The sequence below is a fragment of the Pteronotus mesoamericanus genome, unplaced genomic scaffold (genome assembly GCF_021234165.1).
Source record: "Pteronotus mesoamericanus isolate MK-2021 breed Mesoamerican mustached bat unplaced genomic scaffold, CSHL_Meso_final scaffold_31, whole genome shotgun sequence".
NCBI classification, from domain to species: Eukaryota; Metazoa; Chordata; class Mammalia; order Chiroptera; family Mormoopidae; genus Pteronotus; species Pteronotus mesoamericanus.
In genome coordinates, this window is record NW_026555312.1 from 10156596 (window position 1) to 10176389 (window position 19794).

The following is a 19794-nucleotide window of genomic DNA, read 5'->3' on the forward strand; positions in this document are numbered from 1 at the left end:
AAGTACATTGAGGACAGTCATAAGTATAACGTAGCTTGTAAGTAATGTAGAAATAGAAAATAAAATGTGGAGTTATTACACGTCTTAACAATAGAATATCTTCTTTTTTTCCCCCATCAGGTATAAGCTTACCCCGATGACGCTCAGTCCTTTAAGGTAGTCCTGACGAGGCTGGGCTTGAGGAACACATCCAGCTAGCACTATTTTCTTGTTCTCCTCTTGAGCTTTTCTAGAAGATTGAAGAGAAGACAGTGTGAATTCTTTTGCTCGTAGGTATACCCGTGGAAAGTGATGTTAGTGCATGTTAGTTCTCTAAATAATAACAAGCCTATCTATCAGGAAACTGGATTTTCTTACAACTGTTTAAAGAAAACATATTATAATAAGACTTCTGTATGTGTCTGTTTATCATACCATAGGATAGTATGGCATAGGAAGTATTCAGATAATGATTAAATCAATGAATGAATGAATAGGCAGAATGTAAAATATAATTTTAACAGCACCTGTGTTTCATTTCAATAACTTAAAGAGTACTTTGGTACAATTTTTCCACTTGGAATCCTGAAAACACTTATTAACAGAATCAAAAAGACCTGACTTCCGTAGTAGATTGCTTAACAGCCAAGAGAATAACTGCCTGCCTCTACCACACGGTTTTACTTTTTCATCTGTACCAAGCACATCATTGCATACAAACACTTTTGTAATAAATGTGAAATACCTTATCAAACCAAAAAAAAATCTTTCCATTAGCCATCTATACAAAGAAGTAACATCTGGTTTCCTCAAGAACTGCAGCCATAACACATACAATCTCTGCTAAACATCCAAGAGAGTCTGCAAGGTCACCAATATTTAAATCCAAATAAAAAGCGCTTCCAATAAAGTGATTCAATTAATTATTAAGTACTTCTAAGACATGATGGTGAGTGTTTAAGGAAATAAACTAAAGAGGAGGACATATTCCTTGTACTCAACAAGTTTATGGTTTGTAATAGATAAGATATGAAGGGACATAAGCAACACATCATCGAAAACAACAAACAACACCCTCAGTGACAAAAAACATGTACAGGCAACATATCATGGAGAGAAAAGAATATGCACCTAGGAAAAGACAGTAAAGAATTTCACCAAAAAAATCAGGGAGAATTTTAAAGTGAAATAGAAGTGGGAGAGGAAGAAAATGGAGTTGGAGAAAGCTCCGGCAGTTGTTCCACCATGCCCAAAGACAAGAAGGGGGAAAGTAGAAAGAATTTCATTAAAAAAAGAATTCCTGTATCAGAGAACCTGATAGGGCATACGCTGTAGAAGGAGCCTTAAGACAGAGGCTGGAGAGTATTTGATTTAGTGGGCAATGGGGAAATCTCTCAAGTATGGGTGGCAGAGTGGCCAAAGAGCAGAGCCAAACTTTGAGAACATGACCATGGCAACAAGGTATAAAATGAAATAAAAAGGAAAAAGGAAAAAGAAGCCAAGGGATGGGAAAATTAATTGAGTACCCTTGATAGAGGGATGTGAGGACCTGAATGCATGTGGAAGATTCACCAAAGGGAGAAGGACAGAGACAGACACTGAGGAGGAAGAGGAGGAGGAGATGGTAAAAGACAAGGAGATTAGTTCTCTAACATGTACTTGGGAAACCCTGAGAAAGAATCAAAAGTGATGCCAAGGTTTTGTGTCTAAGGCATGGATTAGCAAGCATTTTCTATAAAGGGTCAGACAGTGAATACTTTAGGTTTTGCTTGTCATAGGTCCTTAACTGTACCACCTTAGAGCAAAAGTAGCCATACACAATACTTAACCACCAAATGGGTGTGTCTGTGTTCCAATAAAACTTCTTTACAAAAACAAGCAGCAAGTCACATTTGACCCAAAGGCCAGTTTGCTGATCCCTAGCCTAAGACAATAAAATAAATTAAAAGGTAGCCGTCAGGGGAAGTTGGCTGAGAACTGGAATAGCAGGTAAGAAATTCATATAGGACACATAAAATCTGAGGATCCACTAATGCCTATCAAGTCTCTGGAAATGAAAGTCAGCTGGGAATGAAGCTTGGGGAAGATTTTAGTTGTCAAAGTGAGAATCCAATTGAGTACAAAACTAATATTGTTTAGAGATGTGAAAACATTTCTATAGAACAAAAATATTGGTGTGGAAAACAAAAACAAGTAACATCACCACCACCAACATTATACCGACAACAATAATTATGGTTAGCATCGATATGGCACTCCATCAAGGTAACCGTTATGTAGTTAATTACATAACACATTTGAAAACTGTACAGCCAATATATAACAATGGGAGGAAAAAATGTTCTGGTGACCGTATAAACATTAGATAGGGTCATAAAACAGTCCAAGGACAATTTTAAGAGAGTAAGGAGAACACCAGAAAATAAAGAGGAAAGGTTCAGAATAGAGATGCTTCATTAAGTCATTTATTTAAAATATTATTGATGCTTTTACTGACTTTGGCTTTAAAATGAGAAAATAGACCAGAACTATAACCTAAGCCAAAACTCACACCTCAGTTATGGAATATTATTGCCACAGTTTTTATATGACCAAATAAAGTAGCAAAAGCTTTACAGCAATTTCTCAAAGAGAATTCTTGTTCTGAACATTCCCTTCTTACATCCTATTCTTTTTGTTTAAGTGAGTTTTGTTCAAGTTAATAAAAGCCTTTAAAAAATCTTTAGAAATGTATCCAGCGCAGGCATGTTTTTAAAAGCTTTATCTTTCAAAATATAAATGCTGATAAAATACATTCAGAAATGTTAAAATAGTATGAATTTTCATGTCTTCATTTTATATAGCCTTGAAACATTAAAATGAAAACTGAATATAAAGTTAATTCATTATAATCATTAATATTTTCTTGAAACATATTTCTAAATTAAGAGACATAGCCTTGTCTAGAGTGTTAACTTGAGTAAAGAGAAAACACAAAGAAACATTTCTCTCTTTTCTGCCAAGTACCAAATGCAAACAATAATTTATATAGAATCTTAAAATTCACAGCATCATAGAAAACACATAAGGATGACAATATCATTCTCTTATTTCACAAATGAGAAATTAAGATTTGAGAAGATGCAATGATCAAGGCCCAAAGTTCCACACTTTGTGAAATTAGCGGTGGAGTTGGGATGGGTCCCCAAGACCTATGGGGTCCCTGAATATTATATTTATATTATATTTCAGAACATAAATTAGTTCTCTACAAGTAGCAGGTAAGAAAGAAATGTTGTTACTCCATGTTTATTTCTCTTATTCCTTATCTCTTTCATGCCAACTGATATTTAATCTATATCAAATACTCATAATAATGTCTAAGTCTTCAACCAAAATTTTTGTTCATGAAAGTGTTCTAAAATATATGATTTTTTTATTTCTAAATGTATATTAATACACTCCTAAAAATTTCCTCACAACACCACCAGAAAGAGAGTCAAATCAGCCTGCTCTGTACAAAGCAAGCATACTCTTAACTATTCTGCGTGTGATTACTGTTTGCATTCATATATTCGAGTGAGAAGATACCTATTTTAAGTATTTATTTATGTGTAGGGATGGAGCTATGTGAAATGCATAAAAAAATCTCAGCAAATAATGTAAGAGAAAACAACTAAGGATCTTTGATTGTGATATACTTCAGTAACTATGATGTCCTTCCTAAATTTTGGAACAACCAAGTAAAGGAAAAAATAGTTCGTTGCAACACTGCAACTCTGCCCTGATCTGTTGAGTGAGGCGAGGAGCTGCCAAACATTGAAAATAAAGTAATGCTAAGACTTGATGGGATTCACTAACTTGAGAAAGGAATCCATGCAGATGTATTGAAATGCGTAACCTGGGATATCCTGAGACATTCAAATCCAAAGTACTGGAGTATACTATAACCTCAGGATCACAGGACTGAGTATTATCTTAACCAAGATTTTATGGGACACATGTGATGCCCCATGAGAAGAAAGAACGTAGTCTTCATTGCACCTAGAAAAGAGGAGTCCGAAGGGCCAAAGTTTCCCAATGCCTACAACAGTGGCAAAACAGAGTAGTCACCTGAGGCAGATAAAAACCAGCAAAGAAACTCCCACTTGATCCCAGCTTTCCTTTGTACTGTGCTTACTACCAATACAAGTTCTTGGGTTCACCTATAAAAATGACTGTTTATTAAAAAGTAAATAATTCAGCATTTCATTTCTCATCACATGCCAGACACACACAAATAAACAAACAAAAAGGCAGTCACTGATCTGAAGGAGTTCACAGTCTAGTGAGAAAAGGAAGAAACGGACCTTGGAACCCAGGTTTTTGCATGAAGGGAAAGAACAGAGATCTGGAGGTAGCAAAGAATGCTGGGAGTAGCCCTGTAGGAGAACCAGCATGCACTCCTGCAGAGAGACCAAAGGGTAGCCAGGAAGGACTGCGAGGAGCTTTCTCTGAAAGCAGGACTGTATAACCCTGATACTAGGTGAGGTCTTTGAGGGACCAGATCAGGGGCACAGGGGAAGCTTAGCAAAGCAGACCAGACCCTCCTCCTCCTCCTCCTCCTCCTCCTCCTCCCCCTCTCTTTCCTCCTCCCCCTCCACCACCACCACTACATCCTGTCTCTGTGCATTCATGCGCTCTATGTGCCAAGAGTCTGTGAATGACCTTATTTGAAGAAAGGATTCTGCGACTTTAATTTAAGGGGGGAAAAGTGAGAAGAGAATATAGACTCTTTTCTTCCAGCTTCACTGAGGTATAAATGACAAGGATATAGAATTCTATGAAGAAGTTAAGGATTTAAGGAAAGCTGCTTCACTATAGAAAGGGAATTTCAATGAGAAGTGTAAAAGAAGTTTTAAAAAGCAGCTACAGGGGATACAAATGATGAAGGAAGCAGGTAAGACCAAAGACAGGAGGGATGGGCAGAAGTACAAGGAAATGTACCTCCTGCAGAAATCCAGAAATGGGTGACTTGCATGGTATGTAGAAACTAAGAAACACAGCAAAAGGCACTGGGTAGGCCTAGCTAGGCTCATGGCTTCAAAGGGAACCAAGTTCAGAGGATGGGAATGATTCCTCAGGCTATAGTAAGAGGCTTCTGTCTGAATCCTGCAAGGCTGACCACTGAAAGTCACTCTCCCTAGAAGCCTGGAAAATAGCATTTCCCCAGACTGGGGGACAGGGATTTCAAGTGTGGGAATCCCTGTAATTCTAGGATGCTGACTGCTGTTAACCACGGTCCTATGTGCCTCCACAACAAACTGAACTGGTGAAAGTGGTTATTACAAGTTCAGCCCCACGGTCCATTTAACTCTAGGTACTAATCTATGAAATCAAGTCTCTGAACCTACAAAACTCAGGGTCCGTGCCCTGAAAAATATTCACAACACCTACGTATGTCACCTAGAAAGCCAGCTTGTCTCTATGACATGTTTCTACTTCTCTAAACCTGAAACTTCAATCCTGCAAGCAATCAAGCATATACACCATCTGGTTTCTAAAGCCAGTAGCCGAAAAGTTGTGTCTGAAGTACTAAAGGCCATAGGTTTGTTCTTTAATTCAGAAATCCAGCATCAAGATGTGTGTAAAAGTTAATGGTCAGTAAGTAAATAGCATGTGTATCCTTCCAGTTGTGCTTTTAAAAAATCTTGGAATTACTCTCAATATGTCTTGTTCTCTCATACTCAATCCATCAGCAAATTCCTCTGGGCTGGACCTCGGAAGTATGTCCATATTCCAACCACTTTTTACTGCCTCCACTGCTACCACCCTGGTTTAAGCTCCTAACATTTCTCCCCTGCTTCCTTCCACCTCTGTTCCCTTACAATTCAGTCTCAACACAGCAGTAAGAGTAATCTTTTTAAAATATGAACCAGACCGCAGTACCCCCTCCCTCAAAATCTCACTAATTAAAAGTCAAAGATCTTAAAAATGGCCCAAAAAAGGCTCTGTACTACCTGAGCATTCCTCCTTGCCTGCTTCCCCACATCTTCTGTAACTGCTACAACCCTTTTCCTCACAGAGCCTGCTCTGGCTGCACGGTCCTTCTAAGTGCGCGTGGAGAGTGGCGGGCAGGCTCCTACGCTGGGCCTTCGCACTTGCCATTTCCTCCACTGGTACATTTTAGCCCAGCTTTCCACAGGGCTCACTTCCTTTCCTCTCCCAGGCCTTTGCTCTCATGTCATCTTCTAAGCCTGTTTTAAATTGTGACATACTACAGCCGCACCACGATTCTCACTACTGCTTTATTTCTTCCTCATACTGCCTCTCACCTTCTCATATACTATATAACTTTCTTAATATTTTAGTAGTCTTTCCCTCACCTACCACCCCCCCACAGAATGTGATTTTGGTGTGTGTTGGTTCACAGAGGTATTAGTAGACTTAGAACATAGCTGGTACGCTATAGGAGCAAAGAAGCGGCGGTGGCAGGCGTTCCAAATCTAAGCACGAAGAAGTAGTGACAGGAAAGACAGCATAGGCATACAGAGGAATACCACAGTCATCGAGAAACACTGGAAAGGAAGTAAAGAACTGATTAAGAGCAGACTCTGGAGCCAGACTGCCTGGTCCAAATACTGTCTCTCTTCTATTTACTACGTAGTTGTAGGTACATAAATTATCTCACCTCTCTGTGATTTCATTTCTGCCTTTGTAATAGAAGTTACTACCTCATGAAGTTGTTGTGAGTTAAATATGTTTGTAAATGACATGTACTTTAAAAAGTGCTAGCTCATAATAAAGACTCTTACAAATGTTTACTAGTACATAAAAGTATTATGAAAATCTACAAATACTGACATGGATATATGTCCACAATGCATAAGGTTATAGAAAACACCAAGTTAAGCTTCTAGTCAAGATGGCAGTCTATGCAGACATAGCTCACCTCTTCACACAACCATATCAAAATTGCACCTAAGATATAGAACAACCAGCACTCCAAACTATCAGAAGCTGAGTGAAATAGAAGTCTGACAACTAAAGAATTAAACCAAATCCAACCAGGCTGGAAGGAGGGGCACAGACATGGAACAAGCTGGTCCCTCACCCACGTGTAGTACATAAACATCAGGGAGGGATATGTCAGAAGTGAGAAGCCCCAGCCCCACACCAGGACCCCTGCCCAGGACTCCAGTGCCAGGAAGATAAGTCCCCACAACTTCTGGCAGCGAAAACAATGGGGATTGAGTTGGTGGAAGAAACTTCTGGAGCCCCAAACAGTTCCTCCTAAAGAACCCACACACAGACTCACCTACTCAGACTTGCTCCCTCTGAGCTCCAGCACTAGGGCAGTAGCTTGAAAGGCACTAGTGGCACATGGAAGAAACCGAAGTATCTGGCATCAAGGTAAGCAGAGGCCATTGTCCCTTTTCTAAAGCTTCCTCACACACAGCCACAGAGCAAGCAAGCTGGTGCCATATCTGAGACTCCATTAACCTGGCTAACACTGTCTGACCCACCTTGGAGAACCCCAGAGACTATGCCCCACCCAAATTATGGACCCACCCAAATCGCTTTTCCATTTGAATGGCTAGTCTTAGCTCAAGCCGCACAACTTCCTAAATCCTCTCAAACAAGCAATGGCTTGCCTCAGTGAGTCCCAGTGCCCAGCACTAGCAGCAGCCAGCCTGGATTCACAGCTTGGCTTTGCCTGAGAATCTCCAAGTCCAGCACAAGTAGCAGCCATCTCAGATTGCTTTATAGCTCAGGCAGGGTGGCCCTGGGCAAAACTCAGTTGGGTGCAGACCCTGGCCTGCACCACCTGGGAAAGCCCAAGGCCAGCACACCCAATGGACAGATAAAGGTCAAATCAGAACACCACCACCCTGCCCCTGCACAGCAGATCCTCCACAGAGGGCAGAGACTGGTGGTCAGTGGTCACAGCTAGTCCTTGCAGCTGACTGGTCTGGGGAAATCCCTCACATTGATGGTCCAAGAGCAAATAAGGTTCAGCTACAACAGGAGCGTGTACTCAGACCACACAGAGGGCACACCTTGAGTACCCAGTCTGGGTGATAGGAGAGGCTGTCCCGCTGGACCTTACAGGACACCTACTACATTAGGCTAGCTACCAAGACAGGGAGTCATCGCAGCTCTACCTAATACATAGAAACAAACACAGGGAGGCTGCCACAATGAGGAGACAAAGGAACATGGCCCAAATGAAAGAATAGATCAAAACTGCAGAAAAAGAGTTAAACAAAATGGAGATAAAGAATCTATCGGATACAGACTTTGAAACACTGGTTATAAGGCTGCTCAGTGAGGACCTCAGCAGCATAAAAATAGACCCAGTCATAAATGAAGGATAAACTAACTGAAATAAAGAACAACTTACATGGAAACAACAGCAGGGTGAATGAAGCCAAGAATCAAATCAATGATTTGGGTCATAAGGAAGAAAAAAACCAATCAGAACAACAAGAAGAAAAGAGAAGCCAAAAGAATGAGGATAGTATAAGCAGCCTCTGGGACAGCTTCAAGAGGTTCAACATTCACATCATAGGGGTGCCAGAAGGAGAAGAGAAAAAGCAAGAAACTGAAAATCTACTTGAAAAAACAATGAAAGAAAACTTCCCTAATTTGGTGAAGGAAACAGACATGCAAGTCCAGAGAGCAGAGAGTCCCAAACAAGATGTGTGCAAAGAGGCCCACTCCAAGACACATCATCATTAAAATCCCGAAAGTTAAAGATAAAGAGAAAATCTTAAAAGCAGCAAGAGAGAAGAGGTTAGTTACCCACAGGGAAGTTCCTATCAGACTGTCAGCTGATTTTTCAAAAGAAACTTTGCATGCTAGAAAGAATCGGCAAGAAATATTCAAAGTCATGAAAAGCAGGGACCTACAGCCAAGGTTGCTCTACCCAACAAAGCTACTATCATTTAGAATGGATGGGCAGATAAAGAGCTTCCCAGACAATAAAAAAACTAAAGTAGTTCATCATCACCAAACCATTATTATGTGAATTGTTAAAGGGACTTATTTAAGAAAAAGGAGGAGATCAAAACCATGACCAATAAAATGGCAAAGAATACAAATCTATCAACAATTGAATCTAAAAAAGCAAACTAAGCAAACAAGAAGAACAGAAACATAATTATGGATTCGGAGAGTGTTTTGATGGTTGTCAGATGGGAGGGGGTGTAGAGGAATGGGTGAAGAGGTGAGGGGATTAAGAAGTACAAATAGGTAGTTACAAATAGCCATGAGGATGTAAAGTACAGTATAGGAAATGGAGTAGCCAAAGAACTTATATGCACAACCGATGGACATGAACAATGGTAAGGTGATTGCCTCAGGGAGTGTGCAGTGCTGGGTGGAGGGCAGTCAAGGGGGAGAAATCAGAACAACTGTAATAATGTAATCAGTAAAACAGAAATAAATAAAATACTTAATAAACAGTTAAAAAAGGAAGCATTGTAATATGTGCAAATATGGATAAAAATTCTGACTTCTTTGGAAGAACGGTCAAATGTGTTAACTTCTGCTTTCTGGATTACAGGAGAATAATTGAGTTTACAGCTTAAACAACATATTTCATTTTACAGAGGAGGAAACTGAAATCCAAGTTTAGAAATCTAGATAGTACGTTGTACAGTATATACTTAAAAATATTTGTTGAATGACCCAAAGCCACAGATAGTTACAGAACCAGTAGTAGAAGCTAGAAGGACTCCTGATTCCCGGTCAACTGTTTCTGCAGTACTCATTCTCACATTTTCCATACCCATATTAAGAAATGCATTAGGAAGTTATCAGTCATGTAGGTCCAAAATCCAGTATGTAAAGAGAGGGGAGACAGCAAAAAAAAAAAAGAAAGAAAGAAAGAAAGAAAGAAAGAAAGAAAGAAAGAAAGAAAGAAAGAAAGAAAGAAAAAAAACACAAGTTATAGAACAGAATATAAACTATGTCCCATTTTTATAAAGTAGGTATCAAGGAGGCATATGTGTAGAATAAATTCTAAAAGGAAATATTGCAAATTATTAACCACTATCTTTGTTAACCACTAGCACGTAACCACTATCTTTTTTAAATAAGGCATTAAGAAAATAAAGAAGACACTTGTAACACTATTCTTAAAAGTGTAACATCAAAATAGGGCATGGGAAAGAATTCACCAGAAGCAGTGGTAAGGCATCCTCGCAGGACTGGGACCATTTAGGGTGATGCATATGCCATAGTCCTCTCTATATACGTCCCACACTTGCTTTAGGTAACCTCAAAGAGCTTCCCAACATTAGTACAGCTCCTCTTAGATAGGAATATTTCCCAATTGAACCTATTTTACCAAAATGGTCAATATTTTCTATACTATTCCTCACAAGTGGACATGTGACTTTTGCTTTAGTTCCTCAGAGGCGGGGAGTTCAGTATTTCAAAATTTCCTGTTTAATTACTGAACACCTGTTTTTGCCCATATGTTCTTATTATTAAACTCTACTTCAGACAGCTTCAAATCATTCATACAAATTTGCCTCCTTTCACCTCTCAAAGCTTTATCCCTTATACTGGTCTACATCCCAAATCATGTTTGGTCAAAACACTATGTAACCATTCTAAATGAAATATTTCTACAATACATGGCATGCTTATATTTCTTATCTCTGTGTGTGTATGTGTATATTAGTCTCTCCATAAAGTATCCAGTCATGTAATATGAAAAATAGAGACATTTATTTAAGAAGATACAAGAAACATTGTACATAGGACAATGATGCCTTAGTCTCCTTCAGAGAAGGCACCTTGGGACCGCACATGGATCTTTGTGCATTGCAGCCCATACACATTCAACATTCCCAGGTGTTCTGCTTGTTGCAGGCCTTCCAGAATGTGGATCACTTTCAAAAGATTCTCGACAATCTTTGAAGTGTTCGGGCCACACTTTTATTTACATTGTACTCATTGCATTATCCCCAAAGCCTTCTGAATCATCCAAATAGTTTCCACAGAGGGAAGTTCAAGCTTAATGCAAAATCTGATGCAGACTCATTGCACTACTTGCTCAGTCATTTTGAATGCTACAGCCCCACAGTACACAAGCTCAATTTACAAGGCCTACCACCCCCATTGACTAGAATAGTCAAATCATCACTGTTCTCTCATGTGCATTCCAGTCCACTCTCCTTTGCTACCAGGTTACATCAATGCCGGGCAAACCATTCTCATTACATTAACAATGGCTGAACTTTTTCTGTACAGACCTCATATAATATACAGGGTCCAGCAGAAGTAAGGCTTCTTGAGTGTGATTGGTAGGGTACGTGAATGTCTCGCCAAGAGATGGACAACAATTTGAACATTTCACCTAAAATGTCATATGGTGTGCTTGAGTGTGATATTGTTATGTTACAGAATTACATACTTATCATTTTATAATAAAAGATTTTGTAACAAAAAGGGGCATCATTTGTGTCAGACCCTGTACATATTTAATGATTATATATTTAATCATTACTTATATAATGTGAGATACATATGTGTGTGCGTGTGCATATATATATATATATATGTAAAAAAAAAAAAAAAAAAAACCTAATTGAACCTGTGGTTGATTGCCTACAGATAATCACTGTAGATGTAGAATTTGACACCTGTAAATGACATTCGAAACTTTCTAGCCCTGTCATTTCATATTACAAAAGTGGAAACTGAGGGTAAGAAAGATTAAATATCCTGCCAGTGGTCAAAGTAAAGACAGCACTGGCAGTCATCCATCGCCTGCCCTTTGCGTAGACACAAGATGTCCTAAGCCAGAGCTTACCAAGATCCATAAGGCTGAGTAGCCCCATAACAAATAATCTTAGGAAGCCATAATTTTGATTCTTCTCTTTCTTTTGTGTCAGCTATAACTTCTCAATATGTTATTAATTATTTAACTCAATTTACTGCTACCATTTCTAACTGTTATGTAACAAATCTATAAAAATTTCTAGGGTAAGAGATGACAATCAACAACTTCATCTTATATAAGATTTCCACAAATTCATGTATAAAATATTTTGTGTGTATTATGTGTACAATATATGCTTAGAGAACTGTCAAATATTAAGAGGAACTTGTGCTTCAAGGAATACACGTGAAGCTGATAAAACTTAAAAAATATGAAAATTGAACAGAAATATAAATGTACACTTTAAGTAAATGATTAGTTCATTAATAAGTACAAGTAAGTTTACAGACTAGTGGACACCAAACTCTTTATCAAGACATCCACCAGTTAAAACAAAAAAAAGAGAGAGAGAGAAATGTACTCAAATACAAAAATACATACAACTGTATGTAAATAATACTAATATATACATTATAAAACACACATGAATGTTAGTATTTTAAATGCAATAGTGCAAAAGAAAAGTAGTGCTCCAAGTTCAAACAGGGAAGAAGTCACTGCAGACTCAAAAAATTAGTAGAACCTTCTTTTCTCATTGAAGGGCACCAGAATATGCCACCCCAAAGTATGCCACTTTGGCATAAGGATTATTTTAGCTGAAAGCATTTTAGAAACAACAGACTCAGGGAAAAAAGCTCTCTCTCCTCCTCTATTGGGCTAAAAGCAGGACACAAATTCCCATTTGAAAAGTTACCTCCCCTCCTAGTACCACAAAGATAACAACTCCAGAGAACACTCAGAGCTGTATAACAAACCCCACTAAACAATCAATAGCCATATATATCCTAATCACCTTCCCATAATTTACCCCTCTCCAAGATACCCAAAAGATTTTTCTTTGTCTAAAGTCTTCTCCACTCTTTAGCCACTTTGTCAAAATGGCATATGATCTCCAAATTCAAATTCTTTGTGAACTCCCATGTTTACTCAAATCGGCTTTTTCTTTTTTTCCTGTCATGTATCTGTCTTTTATCAGTTTGATTCTCAAGCACCAACTGTTGAACCTAAAAGAATACATAAAAAAAAAAAATTTTCTTTTTCCCCTTCCTTACATCATGAAGTTTATGCTTCAGTAGTATTTTCATGTCACTTTCAGATCCAAAATGAGTGAAAATTAGTGAAAAGCAGACCACTGTATATCTGATACCTCACTACATTTAAAACTGTAGTTAAGACTGGCACAGCACATAGCATTTGAATCAATCATTTCTTTCTTGTTAAACTAAAGTAAGTATGCCTATTCCATAAAACTATTAACATTAAAAAATAACCTAAACTTATCACATGTTATGAAGAATATTCCTATAAAATGAAAAGCAAGTCTGTAATTAGTTCATCTCCCCTAAGATCGCATTCCTGATATTCTATTCATAGCAAACATTTTAGGAGGTAATAGCTTCAACAGAGGAAACGAACAAAGAGTGGAAGGAAAAGGAAATGAGAAAAAAAGGGAGGAAGAGACGGAGGATGGAAGGGAGGGAGGGAGGGAAGGGAGGGAGGGGAAGGGAGGGGAGGAAACTCAAGGGTATATCAGTATATCAGACCTTAAGAGTGACAAGAAGAGAAACCTCGGTCAGCTGCATATTTATTCAATAAACTATCCAGATTGCACATCTCATTGTACTTTATTATCACATTCACCAAGAAATACTAAAATTAAATTACAACATGAATCCATGTTATTTCTGAGGAAGAAATAAGGAAAATTTACTGTTTTGGTTCTAACTAAAAACTGAATAAAAGAAACAAAAATTCTGAAGGAAAATGCACACTTGGGCTCCATCCTGAATAGAATTTGAGCTGGAGTACTATTAGATCTCAACCTTGTTTCTGATGGGAGACCCACACAAATTTAGAATTTAGAATTGGCTATATAATCTGAATAAAGAGTTGTTTTAAACACATATAACAGGTTTCTAAACAGAATTTTTGAGGTTTTTACATCTTTTTTTGAAGTTGTTTTTCCAAAGAAACATTGGTTAATACAAAAACTGACTTCTTGGAAGGGTAACAGAAAAGTGCTTTGTTATTTAAAAGAATAGGTGGCCAAGCAAGAGACACCTGTACCTGGGAAAGGTAAGGGTAATCTGCAAGGGTAATCTCCTAGGCTAATTTACGTGATCACAGAGTCCCCACCTACAGGACAGAAAGGCAACAGAACAAAGTAACTTCCTTCAAAGCTGCCATAACTGGGTTTCAGAAAGCAATAACTCCTATAAGACCAAGAGGCTTCATCTGAGGAGCAAGAAGCAGAGAATATCAGTATTTTAGGGTAGTGTAAAATACTCATATTTAAGACTCTTGTTGAACTAGCTCATTCAAAATGAATCACTGCCCCAAATGATCTCTACTGTTCTCATGCCATTGACTGATAATACTATAGTTGTTTCAAAAGACACTTTTTCCCTGTAAGAAGATAAGCTTCTTGAGGACAATGCCTAGATATGATTCACTTTGTAAACCAAGATTAATCTTAGATTACAATAAAGAATAAAAAATTTTTTATTTGAGCAAAAGAAGCTGCAGCCCAGGAGACACAGATTCAGGCAGCAACCCAAACTGTGTTCTACTGAGAAAAAGGGGAGGCTGCCTTCAATAGCAAAAGTTCCCACTTCAGTTACCAACTAGGTCTGTTTTATTGGGTAGGCCAAAAAGTCTGTAAAAAAGACACATGCTTAATTTTCACCAATAACTTTACTGATTTGGATATTTTGTGTAGACCAGCTATCTCCTGATAATGGCTTCCAGTGGGGTAGAGGCCAGGGGTGCTGCTGAGCGTCTTCCAATGCGTAAGACAGCCCCACAGCAAAGAATTATTTGGCCAAAATGTCAATAGAACCAAGAAACTTTGCAAACCACTTTTGACACATTCCATCAGTCACAGCACTTTCTCCATACACTGCACAAATGTTTTCTTGTGTTTCAGTTGTGTTTTTACCTTTCTTGAAACAATAAAGCATAATACGCCAAAAATATTGCTTATTCCATGTTCAATATTTACATGACTGCACAAAAATTTACCAATTTTGATAAGTTTATTTTAAAATGCACGCTGATATGACAGCTGTCACAAATAATCTAACAAAATTATTTCAAATGAAATTAAAGACAATAGAGCACTACCAGAGCCATTGCATTGGCTTTTTGGTCAACCCAATATATAAATGTGGTATCCAAAAATCATCACTTATGGTTGATCTAAATCACACAGTCCTGACTGGTCAGCATTTATGGGTCTGATTGGTAGTTATCGAGCAGTTCTAATTGGATGGAGCAGGTCTTATTCCATTGGTTGAAAGACAAAACCAGGGACTCCCTTACAATAGTTGACTCAGTCAGTTTAAACAAGCATGGGAAGCCCAGAGTTCGGTGTAAGGTCCTTACCTATATACAGACATGTGAGAAGTCCCTCTCAGCAAGTGGTCATATAGGCTCTTATTATTTATAAAATGTGTGACTTCACTGACCATGGAAAATCCACCTCAGCAGATAAGTGTCTTCTCAGAGTTCTTATCAATGAATCTTTCTTCTCGGGGCCCACAAGTCTACATACCTCAGGGTACATTTTCAAAAAAAACTCTCCTAACAATTTAATAAATGAAATAAAAGCCAATAACAAGACATAACACTAGAAACAATCATTAACTAAAGTTGTGATTAAAAGCAATGCTACGTCTCTCTTAAAATTTAATAAGGCCACCATTAAACAGTAATCAATCTTGTCCATCATCAGACTCATAGATAACCCAATCAGAGGAGCTGCATTTGGTTGGTGTCAACACCATTTATCTACTGAATACATTTAAATTTTAAGGTAAATCATCTAAGGATTTTCACTCTTAGAATTCAAATAGGCAATTTATAAGAATTACTATCATAGTCTTAAAAATTACTTTCTTAGTGTTTAAACAATACTATTTCCCTTATCCTTCTCTTTCATCTCCTTCCAACACTCCTTAAAATTTCTATTTCCCTATCTTCAGAAAAGTAACAGAGCTATTGGCTATAACTAATCTGACCTCAGATCAAAAAGCTATTTATCATAAATGCAACTTTTCACTTCAAAAGGAGAAAAGAATTTTTTCTGACAACAACAAACAGCTGATCACAGACCAATGTTGGAACCAATGCTCACTTCTAGTTCAAGAAAGAAAAGCAGTTTCAGTGAAGCAGACACTGCCCTCTATTCTTTATGAAAATGCCCTAATACCAACATAAATGGACAAAATAGAATCCATCTGGGGTAAGAGGGGAGGACTGTCAAGCTTATATTGTTTGCAATGCCAGCAAAAATATAAAATTCATTACACTAACATCGCCCACACTAACATCTCTTCAAATTATCACCTAAAATAACAAAGCGAATGACACAATTTAGCAACACAACTTAAATCAAAATATACCATAACATACAACAACAACAACAACAAAAGAAAGAGGTTTACTTCCTTATTACCATTGATAAGTATAAAGAAGAAACTAAAGCTAAGCAGAGTCATACAGAAAGGAACAATGAGTTTCCCTGAGCCACACAGAAGAAAACCATGCTTACAGCGCCTCTTCTATGTTCAATGTTGTCACCATAAGGTACAAGAACAACAATAAAAAGGCTGTAAATATACATGAAAAACAATACATAGGACTGCAGCAATTAAGAAAGTTTTATATAATTAACTAATTGTTACTGAATAGTCACTATGTAGCAGGTATGAAATACCTGGGGTCAAAAATTACATATGCTAAGACTGAAAAAGGAAAGATTTGGCTGACTTTAACTACATAACCCCATTAATTTCTATTTCATTTCATCTGTACAAAGTAAGTTATTCTTGGGATGCTTTTGCAATGATTAAAGAGAGCTGCTATCTGTGGTTAATTTAAAAAATCCATTTCCTTCTAAAGATTTTTGTCTGCCTTCAACTAAAATTAATCTATTAATTGGTCCTTTAAGTAACTGTGTATTTTACTAATGCACAGACATGAACAAATGCACACACACACAGAGAAAACCAACTCTATTAGACTGATGTTATAATTTTAATCTCAGAACTATCAAACAAAGTACTACATATCTATATTCTACACATTAAAAAATTAGAATTACTGTCACAGAAATAATATAAAAATTCTTAATTTGAAGCTGGAAACAAAAGAAATGGGACGTGCAGGAAATGAAGAGAATTAAATTCAGAATCACCACAGAATAATTGCTGTGGAGAGCAAGCTACCACAGAAGCTGCTGTTACCAGTGCCTTATTTAAACTTTAAAAATAAGCTGTGCGCCCCTGACTGGTGTGGCTCAGTTGATTGGGCACCGCTCCGCAGAACAAGGTCAGACTCCTAGTCGGGGCACATGCGTCGGTTGTGGGCCTGTCCCTAGCCAGTGCATGCGAGAAGTGGCCGATCAATGTTTCTTTCTCACATCAATGTCTCTCTCTCTACCTCCCTCCCTTCCCCTCTCTTAAAAATAAATAAATAAAACCTTTGCAAAATAAAAAAAAAAACAAACCAAGATGTGCGAATTACTGTCTTCCCAATCCTTCTAAAAAGCCAAATTATGTAATTTGATACCAGCAGAAGGTTGAAAAGATCAAGTGAACAGAAAGATATATTTCCGTTTCTTCTCAAAATTCCACAGAGAACACAAATACACATGTAAATGACAGTACACACACAGGCACTGATGGAAAACTGGGAAAGGGACCATGAGCAACCTAAATAATGAAGCAATTTGTATTTTTTTTTTAAAAAGCGATTTCATAGAAAACCCAATCAATCAAAGATGAAAGGGGTTAAGAAAGGCTGACCTATATAATCAAAGATGGACAAACAATCATTTGCATCTCCTTGCTCTCAGAGCAGTTGGCTTTCCAAGTTACCTACAAGTTAAGGCCACAAGTACAGCTCTCAGTACAAAAGTAGAGGGTCCTATAAAATGGGCCTATAACCATTGGAAATTGGCAAGCAAAACAGTGTCACCAAATGACTTAAAGCCATCATAAGGTCCCAAAAACACCACACTTAAAGACCAGCAACTGTCACATTCCCAAAAGGAATCCAGTTCTCAGCCAACTGTGATCCTTTTTAATCACTCCCTAAGCAAACAACTAGGCAAAGTACCTAAAAGAGGAAGCAGAAAAAGCAGTTGACAAAATTCAACATCCATTCAGGAAAAAACTCTCAGCAAACTAAAATTAGAGAACTTCTTAAAACCGATAAAGATGTATAGTAAATCTACAACTATCATCCAATTTTCTCCCTGAGAAACAAGGGAAGGATACCCACTCTCACCGCTTTTATTCAATAATGTAGTAGAGGCCCCAGCTAGTACAACAAGGAACAAAAAGGCATACAACTAACAGGAAAATAAGTTAAAAAGGGTTTCTTCACAAATAAAATGATTGAACACTCATAAAACCCTGAAGGAATTTTTAAAAAGCTACTAGCACTACTAAGTTAATTTAGCAAGACAAGAGAATGCAAGAGAAAGTGACAAATATTGAAGATAGGCAAAGACTTCATACGAATAAGAGGAGTTCCTATAAGAAGAAAAAATACCCTAAAAGAGTGATTTTCAACCTTTTTCATATCTCATAGCACACAAAAACTAATTACTAAAATTCTGTGGTACACCAAAAAAATATATATTTTGCTTCTCTGACCAAAAAAACAGGCATAATTTTGACTCATTCACACCAGACAGCTCTCGTTGTGTTGGCTGTTGTCGTTTTTTTATTTGACTGTCTAAGGGAAAAGAGGTCAGTGCCTCTAACTAAACAGTCAGGTGTTGTATGTTTTGAAAATTCTTGTGGCACATCAGTTGAAAATCACTCCCCTAAATCAATGGAACAGAAAAAGAAAAAAAAAAAACAACACTAAAAACTGTGATTCAAGAAAACTGATATAAAATTTTTTAAAATATTTGACTATATGTTAAAAGATCATACTATATATGATTATTGTCCCAAAATGACCAACATCAAGACACATTCTAATAAAACTGCTGAACACTAACAAAAAAGGAAAGATTCCTTTGGTCACCTTGAAAAAAAAATGAACACATGGCCTATAAGAGAGAAAAAAATAATGCTGTCACAGGACTTAAAACATGACCCAAGGATTTTATATCCCAAAACACTGACTTTCAAATATAAAGGGCACTGTTAACATGTCACAACTAAGGGGCTATTGTTCTCAGGAGCCCTTCCTAAGGAACCTAGTAAGAATGGCTTCAAATCCAAACAACTAGAAGAATATTTATGAAAGGTTTAGTGTCAAGCAGTATATAGTTATTGATGGGATGAATACCAAATAAATGTTAAAAGGGAAAGACTGAATATGTAATGGCTCTATGATTTGACAGTGTAAATACTCCCATTAAGAAACTCCCATTAGAAATATTTTGGAGGAGAATGAGGATAGCATTTGCCAAAAAAAAAAAAAAAAAGTTTACTTTTTTGGTTATCATGACTGGCGGTGTATGTACCTGTAACTATTGTATGTGTAAAGTGGATAAAGCTAATAAGGACTATGGGATAATTCTAATGTGTCTTCTCCTATGTTCTTGAGAACTAGGATTCTTGGTGAAGAAGGAAGGATAATGTGGATGTAATACAGGAGATTAAGTTTAAACCCTGTGGTCCTAAATGTAAATTAAAAATATCATTATGAATTCATGAGCTATTTGATCTTAAAATTTGTGTGTGAGAGTGTGTGTTTCCACTGAAAAGACCTAGAACTAATAGGTAACACAGAAGCAAAGCACCCGGATATGAGCAAGAAATGCTATTTCTCATTTAAAAAAAAAAGAAAAAACTTCTTAGTAAATGGCTGATTCCAAGTCTGGAACAGGAAATGTAGAAGATGAACTTGGAACATCCTATCATACCACCTCAGAGTAA

At 37.4% G+C, this 19794-nt stretch overlaps 1 protein-coding gene across 5 annotated transcripts in view; it reads right to left on the minus strand.

Moving 5' to 3' along the window:
• The window catches only part of CDKAL1 (CDK5 regulatory subunit associated protein 1 like 1), a 609813-nt gene that overhangs the window by 430044 nt on the left and 159975 nt on the right, over positions 1 to 19794 (minus strand). For all 5 annotated transcript variants that reach the window (XM_054592196.1, XM_054592193.1, XM_054592194.1 and 2 more), the window contains one exon: positions 133 to 229. In XM_054592196.1, coding sequence (XP_054448171.1) covers positions 133 to 229 — 97 coding nt within the window. The remainder of the gene's footprint in view (positions 1 to 132; positions 230 to 19794) is intronic.